The sequence below is a fragment of the Manihot esculenta genome, chromosome 13 (genome assembly GCF_001659605.2).
Source record: "Manihot esculenta cultivar AM560-2 chromosome 13, M.esculenta_v8, whole genome shotgun sequence".
In the NCBI taxonomy this organism is placed as follows: domain Eukaryota; kingdom Viridiplantae; phylum Streptophyta; class Magnoliopsida; order Malpighiales; family Euphorbiaceae; genus Manihot; species Manihot esculenta.
The window spans coordinates 28,906,488-28,924,560 of NC_035173.2; the positions used below are offsets into that span (position 1 = coordinate 28,906,488).

General features: G+C 30.9%; 1 protein-coding gene and 1 pseudogene across 1 annotated transcript; one reads left to right on the forward strand and one right to left on the reverse strand.

The window, feature by feature from the left end:
• Window positions 1-660: 660 nt before the first annotated feature.
• Window positions 661-2,380, forward strand: LOC110629114 (E3 ubiquitin-protein ligase ATL31). Its single transcript, XM_021776020.2, has one exon. The coding sequence runs from the start codon at window positions 766-768 to the stop codon at window positions 1,894-1,896; it is 1,131 nt and encodes a 376-aa protein (XP_021631712.1). The 5' UTR covers window positions 661-765; the 3' UTR covers window positions 1,897-2,380.
• A 3,036-nt stretch (window positions 2,381-5,416) lies between these two features.
• On the reverse strand, window positions 5,417-8,351 carry LOC110629686 (annotated as a pseudogene).
• Window positions 8,352-18,073: the final 9,722 nt, after the last annotated feature.

Here is an 18,073-nt window from a genome sequence, read left to right on the forward strand (position 1 = left end):
GATATGATTGAATTCGAGTGGAGACGATGTTCTTCCAACGGCTAGAGCGTAAACGAATATTAGAAAAATTGATTAATAAACATTAAAAATAAAATTATACTATTTTAATTAAAAAACTAATTTCATCTTTATTAAAAACAAAATTCGATGCAAAATATTGCAGTAGAATAATTGAAAGTAAATATCTTCTATACAAAATATTTTTTATATTTAAGTTATTTTCTTAAAATAAATGAAATCTTAAATTTAATTTATTTAGATAACAAAATTGCTATCATTTTCTAATATCATGATATCACAAAATATTATATTTTAATTCATATTTAACCATACAAATTAAAAACAAATAAAATCTCATAATTTTTTTTTACATTTTCGTATATATTTTTATTAATTGTGCATAAAATTATATATAAAATATTTAATTTAATTGTTATTGAGGTTTGTGGAGGTTGAACAGTCTCTTGTGACCGATAAAATTTTGACACACAATAAACTCTCGGGTCCTTCTAGTTCCTAGTGCTCCGCGCCTTATCCGCTCGCCACGTGGAAAATCCTTTCTGTTCCAATTTTATGATGTCAGCACTCACGATACTGCTTTTCTTGGCGCCCACGACTTCCCATCTTGAATTCCGCTCTCCTTTTATATCCTCCTCTGCTTCACTCCTCTTTCTCCCTTTTAATTATTTTCTTTAATTCTGTATTTATATCTATTCAGATCCCAACCCTACTCTTCTTGAGTAGACGCAGCAGCGCTGGCAAAAAATGAGAGGAATCACACTTAATCTCAGCCGTTTGATCATCCACCATGGAATCATATGGTTCCACGTTCTCCTGCTGTGCTCCGCCAGTGAACATAACACCACCACTGGAAAACAAGAGGACCGCTACGTGTTGTACTCAAATTTTGATCCGACGATGGCCATAGTGATCGTCGTTCTCATTTGCGCTTTCTTCTTCGTCGGAATGTTCTCCATCTTCATTCGTCAGTGTTCTGAGAACACTGTTGTTGTTTCTAACCTCGCCAACGCTACTGTCTCCGGGAGTAGATCACGGCGGGCTGGCCTTGATCCTGCCGTGATTGAGAAGTTTCCGGTTTTCGTTTACTCTGAGGTGAAAAATATTAAAATTGGTAGAGAAACACTGGAATGTGCAGTTTGCTTGAGTGAATTCGAAGACGATGAAACGCTGCGTTTATTGCCTAAATGTAATCACGTTTTTCATCCTGAATGTATTGATGAATGGTTGGCTTCTCATGTCACTTGCCCGGTTTGCCGAGCCAAGCTCACGCCGGAATCCGCTGAAATTCCGAAAAACTCACCGCAACAAACAACAACAACAGAGTCGAATCAACACGACTCTGTTCCTACTGTGACCGAAGAAGTGGCGGTTACCGTGAATGAAGAGGAGAACAGAGATTCACACCCACAGGTTATTGTTACTCCAACCACGAGTCAGGCAAAGAATCGGCCACCGAGATTAGGATTTTCGGAGAAGTTTCCAAGATCGCATTCGACGGGGCATTCACTTGTTCAAGCAGGAGAGAACATTGAAAGGTATACACTGAGATTCCCAGAGGAGATGAGGACGCAGATAATGGCAAGCGCGAAACTGAAACGTGCGGTGAGTTTCAATGTGATATTAGCAACGGAAGGTAGTTCAAGAAAAGGATATAGGAGCAGTGGAGAAGGTAGTAGCAGAGGAAAGCAAATCGGCCGGTGGGCATTCTTGATTTCCGGAGGTAATTCCTTCAAATCAAGTAAGATTGAAAACGATGGAGATTCGTTTAACGGTAGTAGAAACATGTTGGCATCAGTTAAGAATCCGTTAAATTGCTTAAATGTGAGGGTTGATGGAGCCGAAGAACCGTCCACTCGGGTTCGGCCTATGGTTTGATAAATGCAATATGGGCTTGACAGCCATTTTTATGCATAATTAACCTTCTGGGGTGGCTTGCTTTGAAGAAAATTAGCTTGGTAATTGCAGATTTAGTTTCTTTTTTTCAATTTTTTTAATCTATTCTCTCGTATCAAGTTATTGAGAGAGGTTGGAGATTGGAATACGAGTGTAGCAGCCGAGTACTATGCATTCAACCATTGAAGTCATTTCAGCAAACATTTGTTCTGCAACTTTGAGTAGACGTAAAGTTGGCCATCAGCGCTAGATTCCTGTGAAATGAGAAAACATGGGAACTCATTTAAAGCAGCCGAAAGGAGAAAGTGCATTTTGGGCAATTTAGGTTGGCTCGTACGTTGCATGAAGGAGAGCAAGTCAGACTTTGGGAAGTTTCTAAATGAGTTTCAGATGTCCAGCAGAGGAAAAGTTGTTTTATTGTATTTTATTTATACTGATATTAATATACATTTATAATTTATGTCTACGATTTTTTAAAGAATTACATTATGATAAATATATTTTTTTTATTTTTTATTATAAAAGTAAATATCTAAAAATAAATAAATAAAAAGAATTGAATTTGAGGTTTTTTCTCACTTTTATAAACTTAAAAAGTGAATGGTGATAGATTATGATAATCATGATTAAAAAGACAATGGAGATCGATTATGATATCCATGATTGACAAAGAAAAAAGTTGTTTTGGAAGAATCTACAGTTATTGTTTTTGTTTTTTTCTGGGGAGTTCACTTCATGTGATCACTACAGTTATCTATTCTCCTTTAGAATTAGTTTACTTGAATATTAAGAAATGTAGAGAATGGCAAAGGCTAATAATTCATATGAGCCATTCATACGTACAGGAAAATTCATACACAATCCAATCCATACTAGAGATGATAAATATTGGGTGAGTGCGTTTATTTGAACCTTAAAAATTGAAATTTTAATATTTAAAAAAAATAAATTGAATTGATTTTAATAAAAATTGATTAAAATTGAATTAATTTAATTTAATTTAATTTGATTGATTATATTTTTAAATATATAAATTAAATTAAAATAATTAAAATTAAAAAATAAAAAAATCATTCTGAATTTTTAAATTTAACTGATTACTGCTCACTAGTTACAAAAAGCACGTGTGAATATAATTATTGAAAAGAAAAGCTTTTTACAAGTCAGTTTTTCAAGGTTCACTTTTTTTTTTGGGGCCAACTTTTGCTTGCTTCATTTTTATTAGACACAACTTTTTAACCAAGGAAAAGAGGCAATGCCTATTCTCTCTAAATATTGAATTTGATATCAAATTGAGTAGGATTACTTTTTTACATATGCCTATAAAAAAGGATAATAGATTTTTTTTTAGAGGTATGCACTCCTCCGTGAAACAAGCTATATTATTTAACTATATATTTTTTAAAAAAATAATAATTATTAATTTGAACATCAAAATAAGAGTTATTATAATTTTATTTATTTATTTATTAAATATATGTGTAGCTAGATGTATATAAGAATTACTCTCCATCTAAAAAGCATACTTACACATTTTTCCTTTGAGAGAGAGAGGAAGAGATTGAAAGGGGCTGCTAATATTGATAGAGTGGAGTTGCGCACCCATCATTATCACCCTGAGGCCTGAAGCCTCCTTGGTCCAAGATTTATGACCCAGAAGTTCAAAAGCTTCATTTCAAGTTTTCACCTTCTACGCAAAGCAGATCTCAACTGCCCAAATCACGAGCATCATGATTTTCTCAATCACAAGTCTACTCAAGGCTAGACGTGGCCACATGCTGGTTCCAAACGGTTCAATGTATTTTTAGAATTGAATAGGAATCGATGTGATTTAAAAATAGTTCGAAAGAGTTTTAATTTTTTAATAATTTTGATCTGATTTTAAAGCAGTTCAGGTTCTTGTTTAATTAAATTCAAATTATAAATAGCTAATTTAATTTTGATTTGAAAAAAATTAAAAGTAAAAAATTTAAATAAAATATAAAAAATAAATATAAATTTTAAATATTATTTAATATATATTTTATTAAATAAGTAAATTGTAAAGAATATATCTATTTACATGATATAAAATATAAAATAATATTATATTTAAATATAAATAATATTATTTACATGTTAAAATAAAATTTCAGTCTAATTTAAAAATAAGAACCGATGTAATTTCAGTCCGATTCACGTTATGTCTGGAGTTGACCAAGGAAATATGGAAAGTAAAATAAGAAAAAAAAAATCTATAAAGAGGACAAAAAATTAAGGTTATTTTCAAATAATAAAAATGTAACTTTATCTTAGAGTTTTTTTTTTTAAAATGAATTTTTTATTTTTTAATGATTTATTTCAATTTTAACTCCAATTTAAAAAGAAAAGTTAGATGAGAAAGAAAATAAAAGAGAAGACTAAGATAGTAAAGACTATTTATTTCTACTAAAAATATTTTTTTTAGGAAATGTTATATGTAAAAAAAAAAAAAAAAGTAAGAAGGAAAATCAAGATAGTGAAGGAAATAATATCAAGAGAGATTTTCATATATTCCTTTCTCTAAAAAAGAATTAAGAAGGCGTAAATATTGCATTTGGTTTATCCTATAAATGAAATGAAATAAATGAATTGAAATTTCGAGTTGATGCCCATTTAGTATGATGACGAGATATATATTACGTGGAATTCATATTAAATTATTATTTTTAATGTTTATGTGAGAGCCAGGTCAGCATCTCTTATCTTATCTTTTCTCTCAAATTAAAATAGATAATATTTTTTTAATTAAACTAAAGTCTCATTTATTTAAAATGTCTAATTACAAATAAATTAATTTTTTGGAGAGTATATATATATTTTTTAAAATATAATGTAAATGCGTTTAGTTAATATGTTAAATTTTAGAAAATAAATAAAATATAATTATAAAAATGACGTAAATATTTGTACTTTAAATATATGTATAATATTTAAAATATAATATTTAATTTAATAGAAAAAATTATTTATTGACTAAATACTCAAATTTTAAAACATAAGTACTCAACTCACATAATAATTAATATACAACTATAATAAATTTTAATTTAAAATTAATAAATAAGTCTTGATCATACCTAATTTTAAATAATTTATGAATAGTTTAATTTATTACCATTATAATAAATTTTAATTTAAAATTAATAAAATTAAAATTAAATAATTTTAGTTAAAGAAATATGTATAAAAAAAGCTTAAATAAATAATATAAAATATCTATAAACCATAAAAATAAAATAAAATTATATAAAATTGACAGCTCACGGAAATTTATAGACTTTGATCTCAATTCTCTTATTAAACTGTGTTTACTTAATGAGTTTGTTTAGAAAAGTGTTCATGAATTTTTTTTTTAAAGTAAAACGTGTTCATAAATTTATTCATTAATTTAGAAAATAGTTCAGCTCATGAAATTTAATGAATAAATACGTGAAGCTAAAATTTAAACTCGTTTAATAAAATTAAATTAAAAATTAGTTCATGGAGTCTGAAAAAAAATTATTTAGTTTATCCTTTATATATACAATAAATTCATTATGGAATTCATATTAAATCTACCATAATTAATTGTTACAGTTTACTCTAAGGGGATGACTTAGCAAATAACAAAAAAAATTAATCCCACATTGTACATATTTGCTTTCCTTTTGCTGCAACCAATTCGTCATTTTCATATATTTTCACTTTACTTCCGACCATTTCTTCAAATGCAAAGCTGCTTTCTCTGCCTGCAAATCCCACACAGAATTATGTGCATAATAATTCAGCTTTTACAGAAGCATAAACAAATCAAGATGTGAAAATTCTCTATATATATAGAGAGAGATTAATTACCTCCTTTTCCCAGTCACATCTAATGGTAATAATGGCCAAAATCAATGTCTGAATTGCTGTCCCACCAAAAATCATTCCAGCCCAAATCCCCTGATTGTTGTCATTTTCATGTATTGATCAATGTTAGATCAATGGAATAATCTATATATAGATGGTTTCTCCTTTGAGGGAAAGCATCAGAGAAACAACAGAAAGAACACATACCAGAACTCCCAAGTGAAAGAGCCAACCCATCAGGAATCCCATTGGAATCCCAATCAAATAATAGCAACCCAAGTTTATATATGCCACATACTTTTGCCATCCAGATCCCACTGCAACCCCTACAAACAACAAATATATATATAACCCAATAATTAAATATCCTCAGTTTCCACTTTTCTTATCGCTATTGGCTGAGTGTATCACTTCAGCTTAATAGAACTGTCATTAACATGCAGAGCAAGGATATTGAAAGAAGAAAGGGGAGTACCAGAGAGGATGGGCTGAACGCTGTTGAGCAAAACAGTGAAAGCCAGGAGAAGAGAGAGGTGGCTTACTGCTTCAAGGACAGGTGCACTGGAAGTGAAAATCAAGGCAAGCTGATTATGGAAAATCATGATCAATACCAAGAAGATAAGCCCAATTATAATTGATGTTGTTACAGACACCAGTGTTGCAAACTTTGCTCCCTTCCCATTTCCTGCTCCAAGCTCATTTGCAACCCTTACTCTGCATGTTGCACCATAACACAATACGATAAATAACTCTTCTCAACCTAAGGTCCGTATCACATGACGAATGTAAATTGACTATCTTCTCAGCTTTTTACCTTTTCTTCTAAAAATTGAATTTAAATTTCTTAAAAATCAATGAATTTTACCATTCCACCCAATATTTACTTGTGATTTAATAAATATTCAACTGAAACTAACAATGATTAAAGGGTGATTTCAGTCAATTAATGATGTATGGACGAAATCCACCAATGCATTTATGTCCAAAAGACCAAAAATAGAACACGACAAGAGTAGTTGTGGAAAGTTGGCCATCATTCTGGGATGATACTGTATCGTCTAAATTCCCTTCGTCACACGTCAATTAATGAGAATCGAGAAGAAGGTGGTAGAAAAAGCCAAAAGGGAAACGAGAGGTACCCGGTAGCTGCGAAGAATGCCAGAGGAATCATCATTTCCCAGCCATTGATTGTCATGCTGCCAAAATCAAAACAACACGTAACAGGATTCGTGTTTATTTTTACTACAAATTGACAGATAGTCAAATTAATTAAGAAATTTGTAGAGTAAATTTATCAAAATACATACCATATGGATAAGGCGTCTACAGCAATCTCTGCATTCTTCATATTTCCAGTCATCAGTATCAGTATTTTGTAATACCAATTCCCCAAGCTTTTATCACCACGAAAAGAAAAAGATTTGGAGATAGATGGTCATGAGACGGAAGATAGAAAAATCGCTACTACATATTAAGATTTAGATAAATCATTATTTTATAATTATAATATATAAAATAATAATTTATATTTGTTGCATTAAATTTATTTTTGGACGAGTGAAATTAATATATCTGTGCTGTTACTACCATAGCATGACGCCAGAAGCAGCAGAGAGTTTTGTGAATTCCCAGAGACCAGAAAAAGCTTCAGTAGAGAAACCAGTCCATGTGAGAGGGCAGCCACCGCAAATAGTGTACCCCAGATGCCCAAACACAAGAACCCACCAAGAAAAGTTGAGTCATGGCAGTGCCCACCACTCCAAGCTGAAGCTTATACACAAACAGCCAACTCACCATCACATGAACCAACAGAGCTACGAAAGAAACCCATGCAATCACTGTATTCTTAAGCTGGCTCTGTAGGAATCTCTGCAACGGGAACTGAAAAGCAAAGCTGAAATGAAATGGTATCATGCACACAGAAACTACCCCAGAAAGCTCTGCTACGTCTTTTGGTTGCCCCAATAGCTTCAACACTGGAGAAGCGAAGATATACATTGGCAAAAGTAGAACACAGCACAAAAACAACACTATCCATGAACGCTGCATGTAGACACCCAACATGTAGTATTTTTTTGCACCAAAAGCTTGCCCACATAATGTTTCCAATGCACTAGCCATCCCCAGCTGATACATATAACCAAGATATTAAACTGGAAAAAAGAAACTGAAAAAAACAAGAGAGGGAGAGAGAGAGAGAGAGAGTACCAGGAGACCAAAATCCAAGCCGACAATGACATTATTGGCAATGGAAATGGCTGCGAGCTCGAGATCACCCAAATGACCTGCGAAAGCTTGTGTGATGACAAGCATGGAGTAAGAGGTAAGGCGGCTAAAGATTGCTGGACCTACTATCTGCCAGAGTTTCTTTGATTCAATCCAAACCCTCTTTGTAAGTCTCTGATCTTGATCATCTTCTACAGGTTTCGGAGTAAAATGATCTCCTAGTAGAGGAACCTTTGATTCCTCAACTGCAACTTCACTAGGCATCTCTCTTGTTCTTGCTACTGTACTTTCTGGGATATGGGAACTAGTAAACACCCAGAGAGGGAGAGAGAGTTCTTATTTCGAAGGCGGCGCTTGGTAATGATATAAGGGATTCTTATTTATTAGAGTTGCTATTGCAAAAAATAAATATTTCATTAAAAATTAATTTAAATTTAATATATTGTAACTATAATAGTTCTAAATAATTAAATAGCTTTTTTAACAATAGTTTATTATATCCTACAGACCAACCATTGCATTTTTCTACAAGTGGGGCCTGCCGGATCCTGTTGGCAATTTTTGTCTTTTTGATCGATGCGTGGACGGCATGCAGCTTATTTTTTTGATACTTTTCGTGCCAGACCAGTGTTTTTTTTTTATTTTTTTATTTTTTTAAGTATTTATTACAAGACATATAATTCATTTAAAAAGAAAACTGCCCATGCCTACAAAGGTCTCTATGGCTTAAATTGCAAATAAAGTTACATTTACAATCCAAAGTCAAGAAGCTCAAATCTTAACCCGAATTGATCCGATGATTAGCCTCTTCAGAGACTAGAAGCTTCTTTTAATGCTACCATGCCTACCACTTTTCAATCATTCATGATGGCAAGAAATATATACTAAAGCACCAAAAGCATTATAACATAATAAGTAAATCTATAATTTACAAATAATAAAAAAAAAAAGACTAGAAAGAGGATCACTAAAATACTAAATGGATCGCCAAGAAATTTAGTAACAACTCAGGTCAAGAGAGACTTTTAAAGAGAAGAGAAAAGCATCAACAACAGTAAGGAAGACACAGCTCTTCTACATCCTAGCCACACCTTCCAAATTGAAATTTAGTGAACTACCATCCTTTGGCCTTCACCTACTTGGACAAAGTCCATCATCAATCCCATAACCTCCAACTGTATGTGACTATTAACAAGAAAAATATAAGAGATGAGTGGTAGATTGAATATCCTTTAGAAATCCATTTATCGGGAAGAAGTAGGAGAAAAAGTTTTAGCAAGGCTGAAATTAGTAGAGATCACTAACAGAATAGTACTCATTATCAGAGAAAGAGTCAGAACAGATGTGAATAGGCAGAAAAGTTATGCAGACATCCATATAAAACAAATCATTTTTCAGGAGGGAGATATGGTATTGTTTAAGGTATATCATTTGGAAGGGTGATTCACTTTAAAAGTGATGATTCGCTTTGAAAGGAAATGTAAACTAACTCTAAGGAACATCGGACCTTTCGAAATCTTGCAAAAGATTGGAAATATATCTTACAAGTTAGATTTACCTGCTTCTATGGACATAATCCATCTGGTTTTTTATATTTTATATTATAAAAATTCGAGTTAGATCCAAGCAAAGTTCTTGGTGAGCCTGATGTAGAGATCCTAGAAGATCTTACCTATATTGAACAGCCAGTACGGACTGTAGACACATAAATCAAGAAGTTAAGAAATAAGAAAATCTCAATATTGAAAATTTTATGAAATCACCACAATAAAGAAGGGTATACTTGGAAGACTAGAGAGTGGATGCTTAGGCAATACTCTCATCTTATTTAAAGTAAGGTGTTAGATAGTTTTATATGTTTCCTTGTGTGTGTGCAGTTTTACCTTTGTGTGTATGTGCTATGTGTTTTATATGTATGGTTGAATATTAAAGGATGAATGTTTTTTAGGAGAGAAGAATGTAATACCCAACTAAAATCGAGTGTCAAAATTCTAAATTTTCGATGGAATCTCCGTTGGAATTAGAAATTTCAGGATAAGAAATTTTAGAAAGGTAAAATGAGTTTTTATAAAATGAGTTTTAATTATTTTTTAAGTATGTTTAAGTATTTTGAAAATGTACTTCGAGTTTTAAATTATTAAATAACTTTAATGTTCGATTGTCGAACCTCCCAAGTTTAGCTGTCAAGCATTAGGTGGCAAACCTACTTATAAAAGACTTTCAACCCGAAAATGGAGAGAGGTTTCTATCCATTCCAGGCAGAGGTGGGTTATGACTATTGTTTCTAAGTCCTTTTAATCTCCTAACTAAATTCCTTCTCTCCTTTAAAAATTTGTTTCTTTGTTTAGAAGTTGGGTAATTTTAAATTCGATTTCCTTATTTGAAAATCCTTAAGATTGTCTAGGAAATTGCTGCAAAAGGTAGCATACCAGTCCTCGTATCTCACATGAGTTGTGTGAAGGATATTATGTGTAATGGTTTTTTTGCATGTGGGTTTCAAGGTGGTTTCTTTCAATGGTAAGTGTTGGTTTATTCTTACTTTGTTCTTGAGCCTTGATGTTGTTTAAATCTTGTTGGAAGTGAGATGCATGTTGGTGTTTTTGTGTTTCCTAAGTCGTTTTGAACCTTCTAAGTTAGTATAGTATGTTTTCTTTGTGGTTCTATAGAGTTTGGCTATATTTGAGGCTTTCAGATTTTGTGCTGAATTAGGTTTTGCAGTATAAAAGAATCCAGGTTCCGCCACCGAACCTACCAGTGAAGACTGCCACCTTTGGCAGCCTAAACTACTTTAGAAAGTTGAGACTTTCGAGTCTGTAAGAAATTTTTAAGCCGCTAAATCTGCAGCCGAAAGTCCTTTGTCAAGTCTAATCTAATCCATTTTCTACGTGTTTTCTTATATGCCTTTAGAGTGACTTGAGATAGTTTTAAGAGTTGTAAAATTTATATTTAGTTCCTCATTTAAGTTGTATATTTAGGATCGGACTTGGGAGACCGTAAAGGCCAGTAGTGAGGTAACTGCTACATAGCGAGGCTTGTGTCTACAAGAGGTGAATATAACTAAATTCTTATTTTAATCGAATCAAATGTTTTAAATATATTCATGCATCATGAATGCCATGTATATTTGAATAGATTGTTTATATTAATTCAAAAATATGATGCATTACATATTTAACTGTTGTTGTGAATAGATATTGGATGATTCAATTGTTCTCGAGCATGATATGTTATGTTATCTATGATAAATATAGAAGTTCAGGTCGAGAACCCATTCTATGCCTTTGGCACTATGTAAGAGAAAGATCAGGGTGATCATTCTATGCCTTTAATACTATGAATATGTTATATTTACGAGGAAGTCTTAAAAAACACCTGTTATGAGCCATGCATTATTGAATTTTATGGAGGGTTATTGGTGATAAGTCTATTTTGTTGTGATTTACCTGTATTATGACACATACATTAGGCAATTGTTTATGCCATGTTTCTATGCACTAGGCTATACTGGTTTCAGAGTTAGGATGGGAGTGCAACTTTTATCATGGGTATAACTCTTTATGTAATAGTTAGTTGTTGATATAAAATGATGTTATGGTTTAGTATTATACTTTGTTCGGATTTCTTTTATGATATCCTTATTAATTATTTAGTATGTAAAAAATTTTAATTTTTGTGTTTATATTGAATCGAATTGTGGTATATAATGATGACTATATTGAGGCATTTAATGAGGGTCGTAGTATAGGTTTATATTTTCAGTTATGGAAGTGTAGACATACCTAGTTTGGTTCATGTTGTGATAATATTTTATGTACATTTTTAAGATCATATGGGGATTGCATCAAGTATTGCAAGATGTATAGTAGACTTACTATGAGGTTCGGCGACTTTAAATCGATTTGAATCCTAGCGCCGATAGCGGTCTGATTATTGGGTCTTTATAAAAGTGCTTTTGCTAATGTTAAGATATGTATTTATTATAGCAAACTGAGGCATATAATTGATACGTGCTACAATAAATATAGTTTTCCTTCTGGATTCAAATTTAGGAACTTTAGTTCATATGCTAATCAAGTTAATATTTGAGATGATAAAGATACCATTGAGAGTGAACAATTTATTTCCACTCTACCATCTGCAAATTGCAATAATTCAATTATTTTACTCACTCCAGAACAGATTTAGCAATAGTTAACTCTCATTCATCCATCAAGTCCAACAACTTCACATATCTCGAACCAAGTCAGTACTAGCAATGTTTCATTCTCAATTCTAAAAGAAACTCAGTATCTCTATCATATACCTTTCAATCTCATTCTTAGATCTTAAACACTAGTGCAACAAATCATATTTAATTCTCTCTATCACTATTCTCAAATTACAATAAGATTAGTCCTCTATTTGTGAGTTTACCACATTTCTCAAAGACTATTATTTTCGGCGAGACCTATCTCACAGATGTGCTTTACATATCTCATTCACTTTTAATTTCATAGTAGTTACTAAGCTTACTAATATAGTTAATTGTTATTATTTTTTTAAAAAAATTATTATTATATTCAGGCATGGAAATCCTTGAAGAAGATTGATATAATTGAGGCAAAATGAGGGTTGTATGTCTTCCACAAATCTGATTTCGGTGCTCTCCATTCAATCAAGAATATTGTCAATGTCATCTTTAACTCCTTCAATGATTGGCATTATAGGCTTAGGCATCCCTCTAATACTAGATTATCAGTTTTATATTCTTGTTGTCCTTCAATACTACCCGTCAATAATTCCCTTTCTTGTAATATCTGTCATATTGCAAAACAGAATAAGTTACCTTTCTTTTCTAGTAAAACTCGATCTGAAAAAACTTTTGAGCTTGTTCATGCGAACATTTGAAGTCCTTTCTCTACTTTTTCAATAAGTGGACATAAGCACTTTGTTACTATAATGGATTATTATAGTAGATACATATGTGTTTTCTTGATAAATAGTAAGTCTGAGGCAATGCATATTTTACAGACATATGTTCGGATGGTAGAAACTCAATTTGAAGCTAAAGTGAAGAAGATCAAAGGTGATAATGGTTCATAGTTCATTATGCAAGATTTTTATAACAAGAAAGGCATTGTCTATCAAACCACATGTGTGGAGACTCCTCACCATAATGTAATAGTGAAAAGGAAGCATTAACATATTCTCAATGTTGCAAGAGCTTTATTATTTCAGTTCAAGTTATTGAAGCTATTATGGTCTTACTGTATCACTCATGGTCTCATAAACAGATTACCTATTCTAATTTTGAAAGAGAAGACACCTTTTGAATTCTTCTTCCTGAAGTTTTCTGATTACTCGCATCTAAAAGTTTTTAGTTCATTATGGTATGCATCAATCATTGTGGCATAAAGATCAAAGTTTGATTCAAGAGCAAGAAAGTATATCTTTCTTGGATACAGAAAAGGCACTGAAGGTTTTTTATTATGAACTTATAGAATAGAAAAGTTTTTATATCCAGGAATGTATCTTTCTAATATGATGTTTTTTCTTATTCAAAATGTGATCTCATTCATTTATTCTACAATCTTTTCCTTCTTTCATTAACTACTTATATACTTCACTAGTTCCTTATCCCTGAACCTTCTTTCTACTTTGAGGTTCAGTCTATTCCTTCATCCAATTCTGAAGCTATTCTTCCTTTTAGAGTCTCTACAAGACTTAAAAGACCACCTATATACTTTCAAGATTATCACTATAATTTGGTTACTCTTGGCCATTTTCCACACATAAATTCCACACCAGATTTTCTTTATCCATAATCTTCTGTCCTTTCCTATCAATCCTTGTCTCTATCACATCTCTATTTCACCTTAGCTATTTCTAGTACTGTTGAACCATTAACCTATAAGCAAGCTATTAAGTTTGAAGAGCAAAGATCGGCTGTGATAGCTGAGATTTCAGCTTTACAATAAAATAATACTGGTACTTTGGTGAAATTGCCTCCAAGAAAGACTCCTATTGGCTATAAATGGGTGTATAAATCAGGGCTTTTTGCCAATTTAGGTGTGGAAGACTTTTTATCTGTGAATTTAGGGTTGAGAAAAAAATTATTCGTGAATTTAGGGTTGGACTGCCAAGTGACAGCCAAAAAAAATGTTTGGCGCCTATTTGATAAGCGCCAGAATCTGGCGCCTATTTGATAAGCGCTAAAATCTAGCGCCTATTTGATAAGCGCCAAAATCTGGCGCCAGACCATTATTTTAATTTTTAAAAATGGCCTGGCGCCACTTAGAGAAGCGCCAGACCATTATTTGTTTTTATTTTTTATTTATTAAAATATTAAAATTATATTAATTAATTAATATATTATTTTTATATTATATTAATTTAATAATTATATTTATATTATATTTTTTTATAATAAATTTTTTATAATATATTTTATTGATTTTAATATGTTTTTATAATAATATTATAATTAAATAATACTAATTATAAATTTATTTATCTATTATTAAATATATATATAAGAATACTGAATTAAATCATTAATAAAAAATAGATTAATTCATTAATATGGATATTTAATTTTTTTTAAAAAACAGAAATTGGGAGTAAATATGAAATCTCTTAGATTTTCTCGGATGTACTTACCACTAAATTAAATTTGTGAGTGCATGAATATTTAAAATTATAAAAATTAAATTTATTTTTATTGAAATGCTATTATATAGTCGTATATAATCACAAAATAATATTAATGTCCTAATATTTGAGAAAGTTATGAAATATATTATTATATGATTTGATAACTACTGGACTTATCTCACTCTAGGAAATGCTAAACCTAAAAAAGTAAAATACGCCCAAGGTTTTAGAAGTCCACTTTATTTAGCCAGTCCAGCATCTTCGGTCCTGATCTAGACACGGGACAGATCGGGCCGCTCGCAAGTCCGGGTCCAGCACGAGGAATTCAGCATGGTGATGTGACTTGAAGAAGTACAACAGCATTGCCCGCATACATGCCGGAAAAATTAAATGGCCGCCTGGCGTGGAGAGAAGTCCCGACTACTGTCAATCTCATTATTCTGAATTATCCTGATTAAATATATAAAAATAATTCAATACTATTGTGTATATTTATTTAGTGATTTTATTTTTTTTGATAATTTATAAACAATACATATAAAATATTTAAAATTATTATATTAATGTACTATTAGATATTATATGAGAATACTGAATTATAAATTATCAAAGAAAAATAAATAATTTAATTAATTTAATTACATAATAAATTAATTAATAGTATAATTTTATTTTATAATTTTAAATATTAATATATTTTATATATTAATATTTAATATATTTTATTATTAATATTTAAATTAAAAATATTACTCACTTTATATAATTTTAGTGTTATAAAATTAATATTATTATGTAATTATGTATATTGTTATAAATTAATATTATTCTGTGGTTAGTACTATTGCACAAAGCAGTTTAATAAAAATAAATCTAATTTTTATAATTTTAAATATTTATATTAATTAATTAATTAATTTTTTATTAATTATTTAATTCAGTATTTTTTTTATATATTTAATAACAGGTAAATAAATTTATAATTAGTATTATTTAATTATAATATTATTATAAAAATATATTAAAATTTATTATAATAAAAAATATAATATAAATATAATTATTAAATTAATATAATATAAAAATAATATATTAATTAATTAATATAATTATAATATTTTAATAATTAAAAAAATAAAAAAAACATGGACTGGCGCCACTTAGTAGGGATGAGCAGTATTGGGTTCAAATCGAAAAACCGATCGAATCGAACCGAATTGAAAGTTTGATTCGGTTTTTTATATATTTCAATTCGGTTCGATTTTTAATTTCAAAAATTTTGGTTATTTCGGTTCAGTTCGGTTTTGATCAGAAAAATAAAAAAAACCGAACCAAACCGATTAGTGATAATAATATATTTTTTCAATAATATAGAGAAATTAAATTATATTAAGATTAAAATATTTTAATTAAATTTTAAAATACTAAAAATAAAATGTAAAAAATAAAAAAAATTATTAAAAATCGAAATCGAATCGAACCGAATCAGACCGATTCGGTTTGATTCAGTTTCTGACCAAAATCGATTCGGTTCGGTTCTCATAAACACTAAAATTTCGGTTTTCAATTTATTCGGTTCGGTTTGATTTTACACCGAACCGACCGAATGCTCACCCTACCACTTAGGCCATTTTTAAAAAAAATAAAATAAATAAATAATGCTTTGGCGCTTATCAAATAGACGCAAGACATTTTTTTCTGCTGCCACTTGACAGTCCAACCCTAAATTCACAAATAATTTTTTCTCAACTCCAAATCCACAAATAAAAAAATATTCTACACCTAAATTGGCAAAAAACCCTATAAATCAAGTATAAAATATATGGATCAATAGAAAGATATAAAGTAAGATTGATGGCTAAAGGGTACATTCAAACGGAGGGCCTTGACTATTTTGGCACCTTGTCTCCGGTTTATAAGATGACTATTGTGAGAATTTTATTGTCTTTAGCCTCAATCAACAATTAGTATTTGCAATAATCGGACGTTAACAATGTATTTTTACATAGAGACCTTGAAGAAGTTTATATGGTATTATCTCCTAGATTCTCCTCTACCAAAGATAATCAAGTTTGTAGATTGAAAAATTCACTATATGGCTTAAAGTAAGTTAGTAAGCAATGAGTTTTCAAGTTATCTCAGTCTCTTATTTCTTGTGGATGTGTTCAATCCAAAGTTGATTACTCCTTGTTCACTAAAATTGTTTTAGGTTCTTTCACGTCAATTTTAGTATATATAGATGACTTGGTATTGGATGAGAATGGTCTCAATGAGATAAACACAATAAATTTTCTAAATTCTTCTTTTAAGATCAAGGACTTTGGTGAACTAAAATTCTTCTTGGGACTTGAAATTGACAGAATTAGAACTGGCATTTCTATCTATCAAAGGAAATATACCCTAAAGTTACTTTTAGAAATTGGATACTTAGATTGCAAGCCTACAAAGACACCTATATATTCTAGTCTTAAACGGTCTAAAGATAAAGACATCCCTTTGGCCGATATCACTTCCTTCAAAAGCTAGTAAGCAAGTTGATCTATTTGACTATAATTAGGCATGATCTTTCCTATGCTACTCATCAATTAAGTCAGTTTCTATCAGCTCCAACTGATCAACATTAAAAGGCTCTTCACAGAGTGCTTACATCTATTAAAACCACTCCTGAACTGGGTCTACTTTTTCTTTCTGATTCTATGATAAAACTTACTCACTTTAGTGATTTAGATTGGAGTGGCTGTAAAGACAAAAGAAGATCTGTTACTGGGTATAACGTTTTTCTTGATAGTTCTTGATAAGCTGAAAATCCAAGAAATAGAATGTGTTGTCTAAGTCTTCTTCTGAAGTAGAGTACAGGACCTTAACTGTTACCACATGTAAGTTTCAATGGATTTTCTATTTGCTTCAGGATCTTCGTGTAAGACATTCTCATTTAGCAATTGTTTACCATGACAATCAATATTCTCTGCACATAGCTGCAAGTCCAACTTTCCATGAGAGAGCTAAACATATTAAATTGGATTGCCATGTGATTTCTGTTGGAAAGAATCCTCTGCCATGATTGTAAATCAATCAGTGATCCTCTGTCATGATTGTGAATCAATCAGTGATCAAATCTTACCATATTTAGCATAGCATGATTCTAGGACATAATTGAGGGCACAATCAAAGGTCTAATTGTTCATATTATGTACTATATAAACTCTGTAAATTACTACACAAGGGGTAAGAAAATAAAATCAGTTTTCTTCCCAAATTCAAGATGGTATCAGAGCCTCCCCATCCGATGTTGGGCACCCTATAAATGTGCCACGCACCAGTAAAAATTTTGGGCGTGAGGGGGTGTGTTGAATTCCACATCGGTTGTGGAAAGGGGTGATGTGCCCCTTATATGAGCCATAGGCACTCCTCCCCCTTGAGCTAGCTTTTGGGGTGAGTTAGGCCTGGC